Genomic DNA, 17,928 nt, shown 5'->3' with positions numbered 1-17,928 from the left:
TTTTTTTTTCCACTGATTCTTTTTTGCTATCTCTACTTGGATTCATGATGATTGTGCACAACTTCCCAATTCACAACTGATGACATGCTGGCAGACTGCAATCAGCCATAATAAGAATAATTACACTAGGAAAATTGGCATGTGCTACAGAGCGAGGCTGTTAGAAAAAGAGAGTTCTTAAAAATGTATGTAATGGCATAACACTGCATTTATAATTTTAAAATATTTCTAGAAATGTGTCCTACCTATTCTACTTCTGATTTTAGTATAGATATTTTATAGCTATATATATAGGTATAGATATACAAACAGATATAGATGGAGATATTAATACTAGTACAGTATAGGTAGTCAAGATGCAGCTTTCTTGTGGATAGTGTTTCCATGGTATTTCTTTTCCATCACTTTAAATTTTCTTTTGCCCTTATATCTTTGAGGTATCAGTTGTTAACAGTGTAATGGCGGATTTTGCTCTTTCTATGTAGAGCAACAATTACTATACTTCTGGAGAATTTTATCTATTTACATCTAATGTAATCATAATATATTTAAATTTATATTTTCCAGTTACTATGGTATTTATTTGACACATTTGTTTCACATTTATTCTCTTTTGTCTTCCTCCCTTTTGGTTAATTAAATATTGATTCTGTTATTCCATTCCCTTTCTATTAAATTATTTATCATACATTATAATTATTCTATATCTTTTCTATGCTGTATGTAGATATTACATCTTACTTTTGCTTTAATTTTTAATTGTAGTGTAGCATACAAAACATGAAATTTACCATTTTCGCCATTTGAGGTATACAATGTTAGTGGCATTTAGGACACTCATCAACAATATCTCATTCAAGGAACACTAAAGAAAACACTACAAAACATCAATGTCATTGAGTATTTTGCAACTATGTAAAAATAAGGAGGAGGATATTTCTGAGTCAATATGGAGAAATATCCAGATATATTGTTAAGTGGGGAAAAATCAATGTGTCAAAATGCATTTATACCATGCTACTTCCTATGTAAAATTGAAGGGTAGCCCTGGACAGAGTGGCTCAGTGATTACAGCATAGGCCTGCCGATCAAAGGGTTGCAGGTTCGATCCCCAGCCCAGATCGAGGCTCAGTAGCCAATCAATGTTTCTCTCTCTCTCTCTCAACCTCTCTCTCTCTCCCCCCCCCCTTCCACTCTCTCTAAAAATCACTGGGAAAAATATCCTTGGGTGAGTATTAACAACAACAAAAGTGAAAGGTAAATAAAATATACATATGTCTGCCCATTTGAGCAAAAAGAAACACAGAATAAATCAGAAACTAATACGACTGTTTACATAAAGAAGATGAGACAGAAGAGAGAGGGAGATGAGTAGAATTATTTGTGTAGTTCAGATTATGCTGTCTTTTGCCACTAAAAAATAAATAAAAGAGGTGATTAAATAAGTCAAAATAGAAGAAAACAAATCCAATCAACCGAACTTTTTTTCAAATTAGCACCATAATTAGACCAAAGGGGAAAATACAACAAGTAAACTAAGTAATTCTTGAACCCAGAATTATGTCTAAATCTCTCACAATTTAAAAAACAACAACGGGAGCCCGGCCGGGTGTGGCTCAGCGGATGAGCTTGGACCCAGGATCCAGGCAATTGGGGTTCGATTCCCGGTCAGGGCACAGCCCGGGTGGCGGGCTCGATCCCCAGTCGGGGGCGTGCAGGAGACGGCCAATCCGTGACTCTCTCTCCTTTCCTCTCTATGAAATCAATAAAGATATATTTTTTTAAAAAAAAGTAAAAAAAAACACACAATGGGAAACAAAGTGTTAAGCTGTAGTTAGTGTGTCACTGACAGTGGTGTGAGTTCAAGATTCTGAAACAACGCACCATGTATCCAAAGATTCAGCAAATATGTGAACACTCAGGAAAAGGGAGTGACTCCTCAATCTCGGGAAAGGAGCTATGGACCTCGGAAAGAATAGGCTGGAAAGAGCTCTGTGATGTCAAACTAGAACTGGAGATATCAATTTGAACTCATGGGTTTTAAAATGTATAAATAGATTGCAATTTATATGTTACATATCAACATCTGTTCCCATCCCCTATTCTTCCTGTCCCACTCCTGATCACCTCCTGTGGGTAAACATTCCTTTAATTTTAGTTGCTAGTTTTTCTTTCTTGTGTTTCTTTTATACATATTTCCCAGTTGGCTTCTCTGAGATCATTTAGAATCCTCGTAACCAATAAACACACCCAAAGCTACAAAATGAATAATGGTAATTGACTATAACAGAGAATAAGAGTCCATGAGTCCATAATTATATAAATAAACAAACAAATAATGAATGGAAAATAGCAGTAAGTCCCTTCCTATAGGAGAATACACCTAATAAACATACTAGAAATAACAGAATTAGAAGAAACACCATCTGGCCATCACATTTGCAATAATTTTATATAAAAATCACCAATAATCTGGCCAGTGTGGCTCAGTGGTTGAGTGTCGACCTGTGCACCAAGAAGTCACTGGTTTGATCTCCTGTTGGGGCACATGCCCGGGTTTCGGGCTTGATCCCTAGTAGCAGGCATGCAGGAGGCAGCTGAACAATGTTTCTATCTCTCTCCCTTTCTCTCTCTCTGAAAATCAATAAACATTCTTTTAAATCACCAATAAATTTTTATAGAGAAGTCCCTATGACTTCAGCAGATTTTTATAGATGAGCCATATCTCTACCCTGTCAAGTCACAGGAAACAAGTTTGTTCACTTTTTCTACATATAGGACTGTAGGAATTTGAAGACAATGATTGTGTGGCCCACCTTACATGAAATCTGTTCAATTCATTTATTACTATTTCTTTAATGGGAAAGAATAGATTTTCTTATTTTTGCAATTACAGTTTACTTTCAATATTATTTTTTTATTGGTTTCAGGTTTACAGCATATTCATTAGACTGGAAATACTGAGGGGAACACTATGTAAAGTATGTGACTGTCTAACTACTATGACAGGTTTTCTCTTTTTTTTTTTTTCAATTTTCTGATTTTTTTTTTACTTGAAATAATTTTTTTCCAATTACAGTCAGCATACAATATTATATTAGTTTCAGGTGCACAACCCAGTGACTCAACATTACATAATGGATTAAATGATTATCCCAATAAATCTCATACCCATCTGATACCATACACGGGTCTTCTTTATGAGGACTGGAATCTGATTTGGAGAGTGTAGACTCCATAGCAGGTTAGGATGGGGGGTAGAGATGGAGCCCTTCCACACCCGTGCCCAGGAGAGGGTACCAAGGACAGTGCTCTCAGGATTCCCAGGCCTGAAACACAGATATTCCTCACACTGCTGGGACTCAGGAATCCAGGGCCCAGAGGGGACAGCTGGGAGTTGGACATTTGCCCCATCTTGTCTCTAACTAAGAGGTCTGGGATTGGGTCCCAGGAGACACTGCCTCTGAAAAGTCCACAGCTCTTCCTGGCTCCTGTGCCTGAGCACAGGTTTCTCCAGCCACAGCCTTCAGTCTGAGCTGCTGTTACAGGGAAGGAAGGAAACTGAGGTTCCAGCAAGTGGTCTTGCAGAGAAGTAGGAAAGGAAAACCAAAGAGAGGAGGCAGACCCAACACCTGGTGATGGTGACGGCGATGGGATCTGAGGACGGTCAGAATTTCCAGGTAAGACCTGAAAGGAGTAGACACAGGAGATACTGATCTCTATACTGCTCTTGCTCTCTCGCTCTCTCGCTCTCTCTCTCTCACACCCACACACCCACACCCACAAACATCTCCTTTCTGATTTCTTCCTCCTTTCCTGCCCCTTCTTTACTCTCAGTCAAATACAACCTGGCTCTCTTAACCACCATGAGGAAGGCCTTAATTAATATTCATAAACTCCCTGAGAGTCCAGCCTGAAGTCAGTGTTGATCCACCATCCCTAAGCCCTGGACAATGGCCAATACATTAAAACTGTAACAACAGTGCTCAGGACCCGTGCTATGCATGGACAATTCACTCTCAGCCCACCGTATCATGAGTGGCTTTCAGAATTATTCTATACCACCACCAAAGAAAAGTCATAATCTCCACAGAAATCGATAGTTCAGCAAGCCCTATTCCCAGTTTTTAACTTGAGTCTCAGAATTATTTAAGGTAGATTTATTCAAGCTCACTTTCCAATTGAGATTCTGAGAAGCTAAATGATTTGATCAAGATGACACAGCTAGGGCTCACACCTGTGTCTGCACATATCAAAGTGGATGCTTTATCTTGGTACCACTAGGTCTGTGTACCAAGGATCCACCCAAGGATCATAATGATGATACTGATGACAATGACACTTGCAACTCTATATATGAAACTTTACGATTTTCAAAGCCCAATTTCCCACAGATGGTCACCAAGAAAGAGTCCAGTTTACCCAGGGCTAAGGGATGTTCAGTTTTAAAAGCAAGAAAGTCCTGGGCAAACAGAGGACTAGTTGGTCACTCCAGAAAGTACCCTCCTTTTGTTAATGCCATCAAGGAAAACAGTAATAGCAGGAAAAGCTTTTGCTATAAGCCAGTCACTGTTCTAGTCTGTGGGATACTTAATCTAACTTAATCCTTGCAACAATGTTACGAATTAGGTATTGTTGTTATCACCTTCAAGCAGATGCAAAAACTGAGGCCAGAAACACTGAGCAAACTTGTTCAATGTTACAGCACACAGGAGGACTGGTGGCCAAATGAGGATTTGTCAGACCTAGAGGGAGGGAGTTCTATCACCACATCAATGAGCATGACATTAGCACAGGCTGATATTGCCTGTATGTTCAACCTTCCACACCACCAAATGCACAAGATAAAACCTCTCTTTTTGGTTTTATATCATAGATCCTGAAAAAAACCTTTAACTGATTCCAACATTTTGATGCTTTCATCAGTCCTGTATAGTAGCTTTATGACCACATCTTACAAATGAAGAAAATGAGGTACAGAGGAAATAATTTACTCAAAATATAAAAAGCAATGAGGGTTTAGAGGTGGGAGGCACGTTCTCTAAGTGTCTATTGCCTCAGGAAGCCCAAGTTCCATTTTATCTACTACTACTATCAATATTAATAAGTTATCACAATTTATTGAAGGTCTGCTCTGTGCTAGTGCTTTAAATATGTCATCTCCTTGATTATCTACAATAAGTATACAAAGTACGCACATAATTTATAGACTAGGAAACTGAAGCTCAGAGAGGATACGAGAATATTTAAGTTGCTGAGGATAACACAGCCAGAAAGGGTTTCTATCTATTCTACAGGACACCAAAGCCAACACTCCAAAGGACTGATGATGATGATGATGGGAACTTTCATTTGCAAAATGCCTTTGAGTTTATAAAGTAATTTTATCAGCATTAGTTCGTTTCATGGGTCTTCAAAAGAAAAAGAGAGAAGATACTCCCATCATACTCAGAATACCTGAGTCTCAGCTATGACCTATCTATGCAATTAGTTATTCCTTTCTAACCTTACATACACACACACACAAAAAAGAGAGAGAGAAAAGGAGGGAGGGAACTGTGCTTAATAATTTTCTAATAAATATATATCCTCAGGTATCTCATTCAAATTTTATAAGCCTATGAAATTGATAGCTTATCTATTAGAAAAGGGGGAGGGAGATAGACTAAGACTAGGAAGTTTCTTCCCATCTAATCTCCAGTTCAACCGCATCCAGGTCTACAGGACAACGTGCTAAACAACTAAAATATAAAGGTCACACCCAACAAGACCTCCCACTATTATTGTCCATAGGCCTCACCTCTGTACGTTTGCATGACTGCTGCCAAGAGACACCAGCGCATCTCTGTGACGTCTGAAAAGAATGCAGAAAACAAATGAAAGGCTTTGATTTATATAACTTTTTGGAATCTATGTATATTTAAGCAAGATTTTCCTCCAAATGTTTCACTTTAAATGAGAATTAGAAACCAAACCAGTGCCTCTGACTTCCTGCTCCTGGGCTTCTCTGAACACCCAGAGCAGCAGCCCCTCCTCTTTGGGCTCTTCCTGGCCATGTACCTCGTCACCCTGGTGGGGAACCTGCTCATCATCCTGGCCATAGCTTCTGACCAGCACCTCCACACCCCCATGTACTTCTTCCTGGCCAACCTGTCCTTCATCGACACCTGCTTCTCCTGCACCATTGTCCCCAAGGTGTTGGTGAACATCCACACCCAGCACCACACCATCTCCCATGCTGGGTGCCTCCTGCAGATGTATTGCTTCATGGCACTGGCCCTGCTGGATGATTTCCTGCTGGCTGTGATGGCGTATGACCGCTACGTGGCCATCTGCCTTCCTCTACACTACATCACAATCATGTGTCCCCAGCGCTGCCTGGGGCTGGTCACTGCATCCTGGCTCTGCTCCCACCTCCTGGCCTTCTCACTCACTCTCCTGATGTCTCAGCTCTCCTTCTGTGCCTCCCACTCCATCCCACACTTCTTCTGTGATCTCCTCCCACTCCTCAAATTGGCCTGTTCAGACACCCATATCTTTCAGGTCATGATGTTCACTGAAGCAGCCCTTTCAGGGGTGATCCCTCTCACCTGTGTCCTGGTCTCTTATGCCCACATCATCCATACCATCCTCAGGGTCCCCTCTGCTGGGGGGAAGCACAAAGTCTTCTCTACCTGTGGCTCTCACCTGTCAGTGGTCACACTCTTCTATGGGACACTCTTTCTGGTGTATTTCCAGCCTTCATCTTCCTACTCAGCAGACACTGGAACGGTGGCATCTGTGGTATACACAATGGTGACCCCCATGCTGAACCCCTTTATCTACAGCCTGAGGAACAGGGACATGAAGGGGGCTTTGTGGAGACTCTTGGGCTGGGGAAAATACTCTACTCAGCAAAGAGTCCTTCCCCAGACTGGAAACTCAGGCCCTCACGGAGCACACCAAAGCCGAATGCTGCTTGTTTGAGGAATTTTAGGAAAGTCTGAAGCATAAGCCAAGACAGGCCATTCATTGGGAAAAGCCACTAGAAACAGTTTGAGTGGGCCCACAAACTGGGTGAGGCAGGGTCTCAGGGAATCATCAGGGCTAGGCAAACAGTGTGAGCCAGGTTGATGAAGACTCACATATGGCTCTTTGCCTGCTGACTCTGTGTGGGGATGGCTCAGAAAAGAAACAAAGGCCTCTGCCAGCACTTTTGTCTGGGGGAAAGCTGCCCCTCCAGCTCTTGCCCTGATGCCAAACAATTCAGTTTCTTCCCACATGTCCCTGATATCGTTTGAGCTACTATCCCAGCACTGGAGCTCAGAGGGATTGAGTCCGAGTAAATAAGTCCATTAGTAGGCCCTTTAAGAGGAACTGCCTGGGAATCCAGCAGCCCTACGTCTATCCTCAGCCTCAATTCCTGCTGAGTTTTTTGTTTTGTTTTGTTTTGTTTTGTGTTTTAAATGTATCTTTATTGATTTCAGAGAGAGGAAGGGAGAGGGGGAGGGGAGTGGGAGAGGGAGAGGGAGAGGGAGAGGGAGAAAAACATCAATGATGAGAGAGTCATTGATCAAGCCCGCAACCCGGGCATGTGCCCTGACCAGGAATCGAACCCCGATCGCCTGGATCCTAGGTCGAAGCTCAACTGCTGGTTTTTACAGCCCAGAGTCATGAGGACTTATCTTCCCAGTCCTGGAACCCTGGGCTGGGAGGGCTGGTGTAGGGCTGGGACTCTTCATTCCTCATGGCGGACCTCTGCAGCGGAGATATCCCTCCTGACTTTTATCTCCCACACATGGGTGTGGGACAAGTCCGTTCCTCTTCTTTACCCCTCCTACCAGTCTTGATGTGGCTTCTTCTTTAAACCCTTAGCTGTAGAACTTCCATTCAGCTAGATTTCAGGCAATCCTGAATGATGGCTGTTCTGTAGTTTAGTTGTAATTTTGATGTGGTTGGGGGAGGATTCAAGTACCGCATTTACCTACTGTGCCATCTTGACCAGAAACCAGTTCTTTATCTTAACTTTGTGATTTTTTTTATGTAAAAAAGTTTTTATTTTGTTTATTATCAAATTAAGACATTTTCCTCTTTACCTCCTTTGTTGAAGTTATAATTTTAAAATCCTTCCCTTTGCAGAATTTCTGCAAATAGCCAATTTGTTATTCTTATAGAATATAATATTTTTAATGTAATCATATATTATTTTAGGAGGAAATCATATAGTTAAAGTGGTTTTCTCTAACACATCCTCACTTTCTATAAGTGATTCCTCTCTGCTTTGTGTTATACCATTATTAACAAGTATAAATGCTGACTGCCTTTGAAGAGGGACTTGAAGAAGCATTCTGGGGTGTTGATCATGCTCTTTCATGATCTGAGTGCTGGTGATATGAGTGTGCTCATTCTGGGAAAATTCATTGCACTATACATGTATGGTTTTTACACTTTCTGTATGCTTCAATAACTAACTATTTCTTCAATGAAATTTTTGCTCAATAAATATAAAAATACAAGAAGTTTGGAAATAAAGAATTGAAAAAGTATATACCATAAAAGTATTGGCATAGCTCTATTATTATCAAACAAATAGATTTTAAAGCAAAAAGCATTATTGCTGATATAAAGGTTCATAAGAATGAAATCTTTCCTCTCCAAGTGAGGAACAAAACAAAATACCAGCTACCCCACAACTATTTAACATTGTACTTGAGCTCACCTCCAGTGCAGTAGGGTGAGAAAAATAAATAAAAGATTTAAATTCTCTAGAGGAAGAAACAAAGCTGCATTTTATTCACAGATGATATTTTCATACAACTGTGATTCAAAATACCAGCTACCCCACAACTATTTAACATTGTACTTGAGCTCACCTCCAGTGCAGTAGGGTGAGAAAAATAAATAAAAGATTTAAATTCTCTAGAGGAAGAAACAAAGCTGCATTTTATTCACAGATGATATTTTCATACAACTGTGATTCAAAAGAGTCTATAGATGAACCAAATTAATAATAAGCTGTCTTCTTGTAAAAAGCAAATTAAAAATAGACACCCCCACTTCACAACATACACAATAATCAATTCCAGATCAATTATAAAAAGCAAAATTATAAGGTTTTTAGAAGATAATGCTGGAAAATATCTTCCTGAACTCAAGGAATAAAGGATTTCTTAAATCAGACACAAATAAAGCAACAAGAAAAAATGAAAATGATGAATTCAATTAATTAAAATAAAACATTTGTAATAATTTCTTGGGTAGTATATGTGTGTTTTGTGCAGTTTTCTGCACGTGTTATTTACTTAGCAAACGGCACTGTAAAAAGGAGTGAAAAGACAAACCACAAAGATAGAGAAAATATCTGTAATATATAAACAACAAAAGACTAGTATCTAGAACATTTAAATAGTTCTATATATAAATTAGAATATGACAGATAACTAAATGGAAAAAATGAACAAACATTTAAACAAGCAGTTTCAAAATTAGGAAATAAAAAGAAGAAATATTTAAAAGGTACTTTTTTTTTCTTTAATTGATTTCAGAGAGAGGAAGGGAGAAGGGGAGAGAGAGAGAAACATCAATAAGGGAGAATCATTGATCAGCTGCCCCCTGCACGCCCCCTACTGGCAATAGAGCCCAAAATCTGGGCATGTGCCCTGACCAGCAATCAAACCGTGACTTCCTGGTTCCTGGGTCGACGCTCAACCACTGAGTCAGGCCGGCGGGGCTAAAAGGTACTCTATTAATCACTGAAAATAAACTCAAACCCTCAGGAGATGCCCCCCAATACACACACACCAAAATGCCTACAATGAAAAAGGTTGACACCACGAAGTATTACCAAGGATGTGGTGAAACCAGCACCCTCACATATTGCTGGTAAACATGCAATTTGGTAGTCTCTTTGGAAGTCAGTTTGACATTATATACTAAAATTTTAGATATGGACATCCTAGAACCCAGCAACTAGGTATGTACAAAACTGAAAAGAATGCACTTGTGTACCAAGAAATATATACAAGAATGATCATCATAACATTAATCCTAATAGCCAAGCAGCCAACTATTTCCTTAACAGACTGCATGAGTAGTAATATAGGGTGCTGTCATACAACGGAGCAACTCACAGCAATGGAAGTGAACAAACTACCACTAGGTACAGCTCTCCAGATGAATCTCACTAAAATAAAATAGTGAAAAAAAAGAGGATACAAAATAATACATAACGTATGAGTGCATTTACGCAAAGTTCAAAAACAGTCAACGCTAACATAAAATGTCAGAAAGAAGATCGGGATTAGTTTACTTGGAGAGAAAAGTAACCATGGGCAGGATACAAAAATGGAGCTTCTGCAGGGACGCCGGGAAGTGGTACTTAGGTGATCAGTTCCTAGTAATTCCTTTGGTGGCATATTTGAGTTCCGTGCAGTTTTCTGTATTTGTTTTACTTCACTATTTCATTTTAAAAAAAAAATACAACGAAATATTACCACATCCCACCAGAATATCTATCCGCGTTTCTATCACAGAGCTCTGACAAGAGAGAGATTTTTTAAGGGTTACAGTGAACTCACTTAGCAGGAAAACATGATCCGAATTTACACGAGGCTATTAGTAGTCTACTTCAGTTGGACTTTGTGTGACTATTCGCTCATTCCGTTGTGGAAACACTGCGCATCTGATTACGGACTGCTACCCCAGAAACCGCCGAGGTCTCGGCGCCAACGTACATATAACCCCAAATCCCAAAGCTCTGCAGGCTGAAATTCAGCGGGTAACAAGAGCTTATCGTGAGCGGCTGTGACCTCTACGAGACAACAGTGACGAAGAGTGCCCTTCGGCTACATGCACCCTGAGAGAATAATGCTGAGCGCAACCAGCAACTTACGGCAACTTACAAAACAGTATAATTCCATTCAGACAAAAGACACACAGTGGGCCAACCCGACGACTACCGCATACAGTGGAGACACATACGGACGTCGGCTGGCAAACAGGCCGGGAACACGGAGGGCTGAGAGGCTGAGGGGAGCCAGGCCTCTCCAGATGGGCGGGTGGCAGGCTTAACAAGCAAGGGGACTTACCGCTCGTCCTGGCGCCACACGAAGAGTAGGTCTCGCACCCGCCGCCAGAACCTTCAAGTTCACGCAGACGCTTTAACGGGGTTCGGCGGCATGTACACACGCGGTCCCAACGGTCTCAACGTCACGTCGCTCTCTCAAGGCTGCGTCCTTGAAAATGGCGCCCGCCGTGGGAACCGAGGGGAGAACTTCCGGTCCTTGGGAACCGAGGGGAGAACTTCCGGTCTAAGGCCAGAGGCGGGAGTGAGGGGCCTCAATTGCCCGGATGCAGCTCTCGGGTCAGCCTGAGGTCACGTCCTCCCTACCACCACCCCGGACAGTGCAGACGTGGCAAAACCACCAAGAAAAATAAGAAAGTCGTACGCAGTATTCACGGTGGTGATTTCCTCTAACGGCGGAGGAAAGGAGTAGGATTGAAAAGACGTGTCCGCGGGGCTTCTGAAGGGTTGCGCCATATATTGTTGAAGCCAAGCGGTCGGAGAACGGGTATTACTTTTCTCATTACTCTTTAAACAGCGCATATTTACGTTATTCACTCTTTCGTACGCGAGATACATTTGCGATGAAAATAAGTAAATAAATCCAGAGATCACCCCTTGGGCCTTAGATAGAGTCTACATATCATTCGTATCGCTGTGCTCTGGGGTCATAGACATGTGAGGGCAGTGATGGTGTGGCCTCCCATCTGTTTTATCTTTATTTTTTACTTATTTTCTAGGACATGCTGTATTTCGTCGTCGAGGACCGGCTCAAATCAGGAAGTGTGGACTTCGTGAGAGATGAGGCCTGTTCAGGGCCCAGGCTGAGCGGGGGGAGCCAGGCTGCACCTCACCCGAGGGAAACACCAGGAGTCCGCGCGGATCCCAACTCTGGTGGCTCTGAGTGGAATTATCAGTGGCCCTGCTGGAACTCAGGGGGCCGCAGTCTGGAGGGGATAGCTGGGGCGTTGGACAGTTGCCCCATCTTGTCTGCAACGCGGAGGTCTGAGGATGGGTCCCGGGAGACACTGCCTGTGAAAAGTCAGCAGCTCCTCCTGGCTCCTGTACCGGAGACGCCGCTCAGCGCCCGAGTCTTCAGTCTGTGCTACTCCTACAGGAAGGGAAGGGCTCTGAGACTCCAGCCATGACTTCTCGGGGAGACAACAGGATAGCAAACTCAGTCTACTTTTTGGAAGTGTTGGAGACTGATGCTGCCCAGCGTCTCCAGGTAAGAGCTGAGGCAAAGGGATGAAGAGAGAGAGAGAGCGTGCGAGCAGAGGCTACCTAAGGCTCACATGTGCAAACACACGGGCGTGCACACAGCCCATAGAACACACACACACACACACACACACACACAGAAAATAGAGCTTCTCCCTCTTTTCTTTACCCTTTTCTTTCCTACATCCCTAACTGCCAGTCATTTTCAGGTTCTTCTGATCACCATGTGGGGTGTCTAGTCCCGGTGTGCATCACATCCCCAACAGTTAAGACTGAAGGAATTGTGTAGAATGGATCCCAGACCACCCCTCCGCAAACCCCCTCTGTAACCAGGACATAGCACCTATGCAGTAACAAAGCATAGCTCAATCTCAGTCCACTCAGACGGGCATGGTTCCCAGAATCACTCTCAGCCACACACCAGCTCAATGCCAGTAGTTAATTCCTCTACATCCACTTAAAGTTTATTAAACTCATTCACATCCTTTCTCTCTCTTGAAATTTGAGCCAACAAATAACAGTTAAGAAAGACTTATTTATTCCTATTGTATGATTAATAATTTGGGGGCTCTTGTGAATAAGTTATTTATCCAAGTTTATACTTGGTTTCCCCATGCCAAAACAAATGCTTTGCCATTGACAGTTCTGAGTAGTCATAATCCTTCAAAGGTGATGCTGATAATGATGATGACAATGATGATGTTGATGATGATGACTTTTTAAAAATCATTTATTTTTAATCCTCACCAAAGGATATTTTTTCCACTGCTTTTCAGAGAGAGAGTAGAAGGGAGAGAGAGAGAGACATCAATGTGAGAGACACATATAGATTGGTTGCCTCTCAAATGCCCCCCCACCCGGGACAAGGATCGAGCCTGCAACCAAGGTATATGCCCCTGGCCTTAATCAAACCTGGGACCCTTCAGTCTGCGGACCAATGCTCTAACCACTAAGCCAAACCAGCCAGGGTGATGATGACAGTTAGTGTTGACATCTCGAAATTTACAAGCCCAACCTGCAGGCAGTGAACAGGACGCAACAACAAAGCATCCTCATTTTATTAAAAAACAGCAATGACAATCACAGATCATATTATTGACCATTTACTATGTGCCAGCTTTGGTCTAAATGTTATATAATCATTTTTTAATCTAATTTAATCCTCACAACCACTCTACCCAATAAACTCTATTATCCCATTTAAACAGATGTAGAAGCTGAAGCCAAAAGAAAGGTTAAGTGACTTTCTCAGGATCACATCAAGAGTGAAGTGTGGGAAAATTCTGTCAGACTCCAGAGGGTATATTACATATATATATGTACATATATATTTTAATATATCTTTATTGATTTCAGAGAGAGGAAAGGTGAGGGAGAGAGGGAGATAGAAACATCAATGATGAGAGAGTCATTGATTGAGCCCACAACCCGGGCATGTGCCCTGACCGGGAATCGAACCCCGATCGCCTGAATCCTAGGTCGACGCTCAACCGCTGAGCCACGCCCGGCCGGGCTATATTATATTTTTAATCACGACACTAAACAAACATATTAGCCCGTGTTGCCACTGACGGGCCATCACATTCATTCCTCCACACCATCAAACAGGAACGTTGGGACTTCTCATCTTGATTGCACATCATGGTGCACGAAAAAACTTCAACTAATTCCAGAATTTGGTCTCTTCGACAAGCCTATCAGGTAGGGTTATTATCTCTGTCTTATAGATAAGAAAAGCCCCAGTCAGAAGGAGTAAACATTTCCCAAGTTTAAAAGGCATTGAGAAGCACAACCGGAAAGCAAGTCATCCTATGCTTTTCCACTACATCGAGTGTCCCAAGTTCACATTTCATCAACTACTGCTGACAATGACAGTTATATCACTCCCCTTGATAGTAACACAAGGTGCCCTCCATATGTATTATCGCAATAATAACTTTGATGACTCTGTGAAGTAGTTACACATGGTTACAAACTGGGAAACAGAGGTTCAGAGTTAAGTAACTGACCAAGGTCAGACTGAGGATAAGGAACAGAGAAAGGATTCCCATCCCAACATCAGAATGCCAAAGCCCCGATATTAAAACAAAAGATGTTGATGGTGAGACTGAGGAGTAAAATGAAAGCAATGGGCCCTTATGATAAAGTGATTTTCAGTGTTCAACGTTCTCATAACCACACTGGCTAATTGGAATGGTCTCCCAGCCCACCTAGAGATCCCTAAGTCTAACTGGCTCCTCTCTGAAGAAACTAGTCCTGTTTTCATTTCCCTAAATACACACAAACACACATACTAAGCACCCCGTTTTGCAAAGTAAATCCTAGTATATGCATGACGCTAAAATGAGCTCCACACTAAGATAATGAAATTAGGACTAAAGTTCTAACGTTTTTTAAAAAGGGAATTACATTCTTCTAGGTGAATCCCACTTCAGTCTCATTCAGACAGTCATGGGGAAAACTTGCCACATTACAGGAATCTAGAATCCAAACTACATTTTCACCCTGATGCCTCATTGTCATAGTCCATAGCCCTTATATCTGTACATATATGCAAACCAGCAGTTACAGCTACCAGTGAATCTCAGTGACCTCTTCAAGGAATAGAGAAAACATCATAGTCCTTGGACTCTGTGATATTTGGAGCCCATCTTTATTTAAGCAAGATCCTTCTCTAATTTCTCTGCCTTAAAAGGAAATTAGAAACCGAACCAGTGCCTCTGACTTCTTGCTCCTGGGCTTCTCTGAACACCCAGAGCAGCAGCCCCTCCTCTTTGGGCTCTTCCTGGCCATGTACCTCGTCACCCTGGTGGGGAACCTGCTCATCATCCTGGCCATAGCTTCTGACCAGCACCTCCACACCCCCATGTACTTCTTCCTGGCCAACCTGTCCTTCATCGACACCTGCTTCTCCTGCACCATTGTCCCCAAGGTGTTGGTGAACATCCACACCCAGCACCACACCATCTCCCATGCTGGGTGCCTCCTGCAGATGTATTGCTTCATGGCACTGGCCCTGCTGGATGATTTCCTGCTGGCTGTGATGGCGTATGACCGCTACGTGGCCATCTGCCTTCCTCTACACTACATCACAATCATGTGTCCCCAGCGCTGCCTGGGGCTGGTCACTGCATCCTGGCTCTGCTCCCACCTCCTGGCCTTCTCACTCACTCTCCTGATGTCTCAGCTCTCCTTCTGTGCCTCCCACTCCATCCCACACTTCTTCTGTGATCTCCTCCCACTCCTCAAATTGGCCTGTTCAGACACCCATATCTTTCAGGTCATGATGTTCACTGAAGCAGCCCTTTCAGGGGTGATCCCTCTCACCTGTGTCCTGGTCTCTTATGCCCACATCATCCACACCATCCTCAGGGTCCCCTCTGCTGGGGGGAAGCACAAAGTCTTCTCTACCTGTGGCTCTCACCTGTCAGTGGTCACTCTCTTCTATGGGACAGTCTTTCTGGTGTATTTCCAGCCCTCATCCTCCTACTCAGCAGACACTGGAATGGTGGCATCTGTGGTATACACAATGGTGACCCCCATGCTGAACCCCTTTATCTACAGCCTGAGGAACAGGGACATGAAGGGGGCTTTGTGGAGACTCTTGAGTTGGGGAAGATGTTCCAGCCCATAAAAACCCTTCCCCAGAGTAGGAGCCCAGACTTTTCAACGAGCCTTCTTCCCTGAACTCGACCATTTATAAATTTGAAAGACTCTCAGTTAAGACAGGATGGATGCTTAGCCTTATGAGCAGATGCAAGAAAATGAAGATTCTGACTTTGGACCAACGGGCCAAGGACAGAGCTGCAGCCTGGAGAGAGTGAGTGACCAGCAGTCCCTACAGGGTGACTTGATGAGTGGGTATACATACCCAAGCAGATTCTACCCAGAGTTGGGAACACTAAAAACACCAGCAAACACTTAACTTCTAGGAGGAAACCCAATAGGAGCATCATGTAGGACCGTAAATTCTTCCCTGACAAGAAATAATGGCAAGACGAGGCAGGTCAGGACCTCAGTCAAGTCACTGGGCTTCAGGGGCCAATTCTGACCCTTCCTTGGAAGAAATGCACTCATTGGTCTCAACATGAAGTATATGACACCAAGTACAAAGAATCTGCGTGTGGCCTGAAAGGGGCAAGAATATTCTAGAAAAGGATCTTAGGCACAGAACGATTAAGAGATTTGTCTACTGTCCTGTATCTGGGATTAGATCTTTTTCTCCGACAGATGATTTTGTTTCTTGTTAGTTGTGACCAGTCTTTATTCTTTACTTTTTAAACTTTGTTTTATTTTTTCTCCGAGAAACCATTCATGTCATTACAGTAAATGTCTAAAATATAAAGAAAACACTTTAAATCCCTTCTTAAAAGAAACCACTGTGGATACTTTACACAAACTCTTACGGTCTTTTCTCTGTATGTTTCTCTGATATTGTGAAGATGCTGATTTTTTCACATGATCTTATAAGATGAATGTTTTCCACACTATTATTATTAAATCTCCATAAACCATTTTATAATTAATATTATAGCATAAGCAGGCATCATATTTATATATAATCTTCCATTTTGAATTATTAGATTTTTCTAATTATTCTTACTATTATAACTAATAACATAATGAAAATCATTGTAAATAAACCACCTATATAGATTTCCCCAGGTCTTTACAATAAATTTTCGGACATGAAGTTGCTGGATGGAACATTTTTCTGGCTTGTGATACATGTTGCCAAAAGACTTTACAGAACTGTTAATGATTTACAGTCCAGCTTACATTCTGAGAGTCCTCCCTTCTCTGCATCCTACCAGTACTTTCTGTTATAATTGTTGACTTAATTTCTGCAAATATAATAAGCAAAAAAGGTACCTCTTTTGTTTAATTTTTTGCTTGCTAATGATTGTTGTTTGTAAATTAATTTTGTTCACACTTCTGTTATTTCTTCATGTCATTTGACTATTTTAAAGACTTATCTAAGTTCTTTCTGTATTAAAATTTTAAAGTTTACTTTTTCTTACATATGATGCAAACTTTGCCCAATCACCTTTCATCCCTTAGTTTTATTTTTTATTTTTGACATACATAAGTTTTCAATTTACATAGATGAAACCAATTTTTAAAAATCTCCTTGTGACTCTTCTGCCAGTGTTATTATTAGAAAACCCTTCTCACCCAGCCGGGCGTGGCTCAGCAGTTGAGCATCGACCTAGGATCCAGGCGATCAGGTTCGATTCCTGGTCAGGGCACATGCCTGGGTTGCGGGCTGCAGCTGATCAATGACTCTCTCATCATTGAGGTTTCTGTCTCTCTCTCTCCCTGTCCTTTCCTCTCTCTGAAATCAATAAAGTTATATTTAAAAAAAAAAAAAAAAGTAAACCCTTCTCTATGCAGAGTTCACATGAATTGTTTTTGCCTTTCAGTGTGATGTGTTATTTTCAATGTTTTATTGAGACATAATTCATATACCATAAAATACATCCTTTTAAAGTATACAATTCAGTGTTTTTAGTATGTAATGTGTTAAATTTTTTTTGCTGAACCAATGTACGACATTTAGAATATCAAATACTAAAGTGATTCTCTCCCTCACACCTCTCATTTCCTACAAGAGATTCCTCCACTTCATGCCACATAACTATTTAAAGATGAGGTGCTGCCTGCAT

At 41.8% G+C, this 17,928-nt stretch overlaps 2 protein-coding genes across 2 annotated transcripts; both read left to right on the top strand.

The window, feature by feature from the left end:
• Positions 1–5,955: 5,955 nt before the first annotated feature.
• Positions 5,956–6,966, top strand: LOC308564042 (olfactory receptor 1G1-like; the record flags this gene model as incomplete). The annotated part of the gene is made up of 1 exon (XM_081151752.1): positions 5,956–6,966. One exon carries the CDS (start codon positions 5,956–5,958, stop codon positions 6,964–6,966), a length of 1,011 nt encoding a protein of 336 aa, XP_081007878.1.
• An 8,012-nt stretch (positions 6,967–14,978) lies between these two features.
• Positions 14,979–15,896, top strand: LOC308564041 (olfactory receptor 1G1-like; the record flags this gene model as incomplete). The annotated part of the gene is made up of 1 exon (XM_081151751.1): positions 14,979–15,896. Exon 1 carries the CDS (start codon positions 15,054–15,056, stop codon positions 15,894–15,896), a length of 843 nt encoding a protein of 280 aa, XP_081007877.1. The 5' UTR covers positions 14,979–15,053.
• Between the last annotated feature and the right edge of the window lie 2,032 nt (positions 15,897–17,928).

The sequence above is a fragment of the Miniopterus schreibersii genome (genome assembly GCF_964146895.1).
Source record: "Miniopterus schreibersii genome assembly, chromosome: 11".
Classification (NCBI taxonomy): domain Eukaryota; kingdom Metazoa; phylum Chordata; class Mammalia; order Chiroptera; family Miniopteridae; genus Miniopterus; species Miniopterus schreibersii.
Note: the sequence above shows the minus strand (reverse complement) of the source record. Positions and strands in the feature narration are given on the sequence as shown.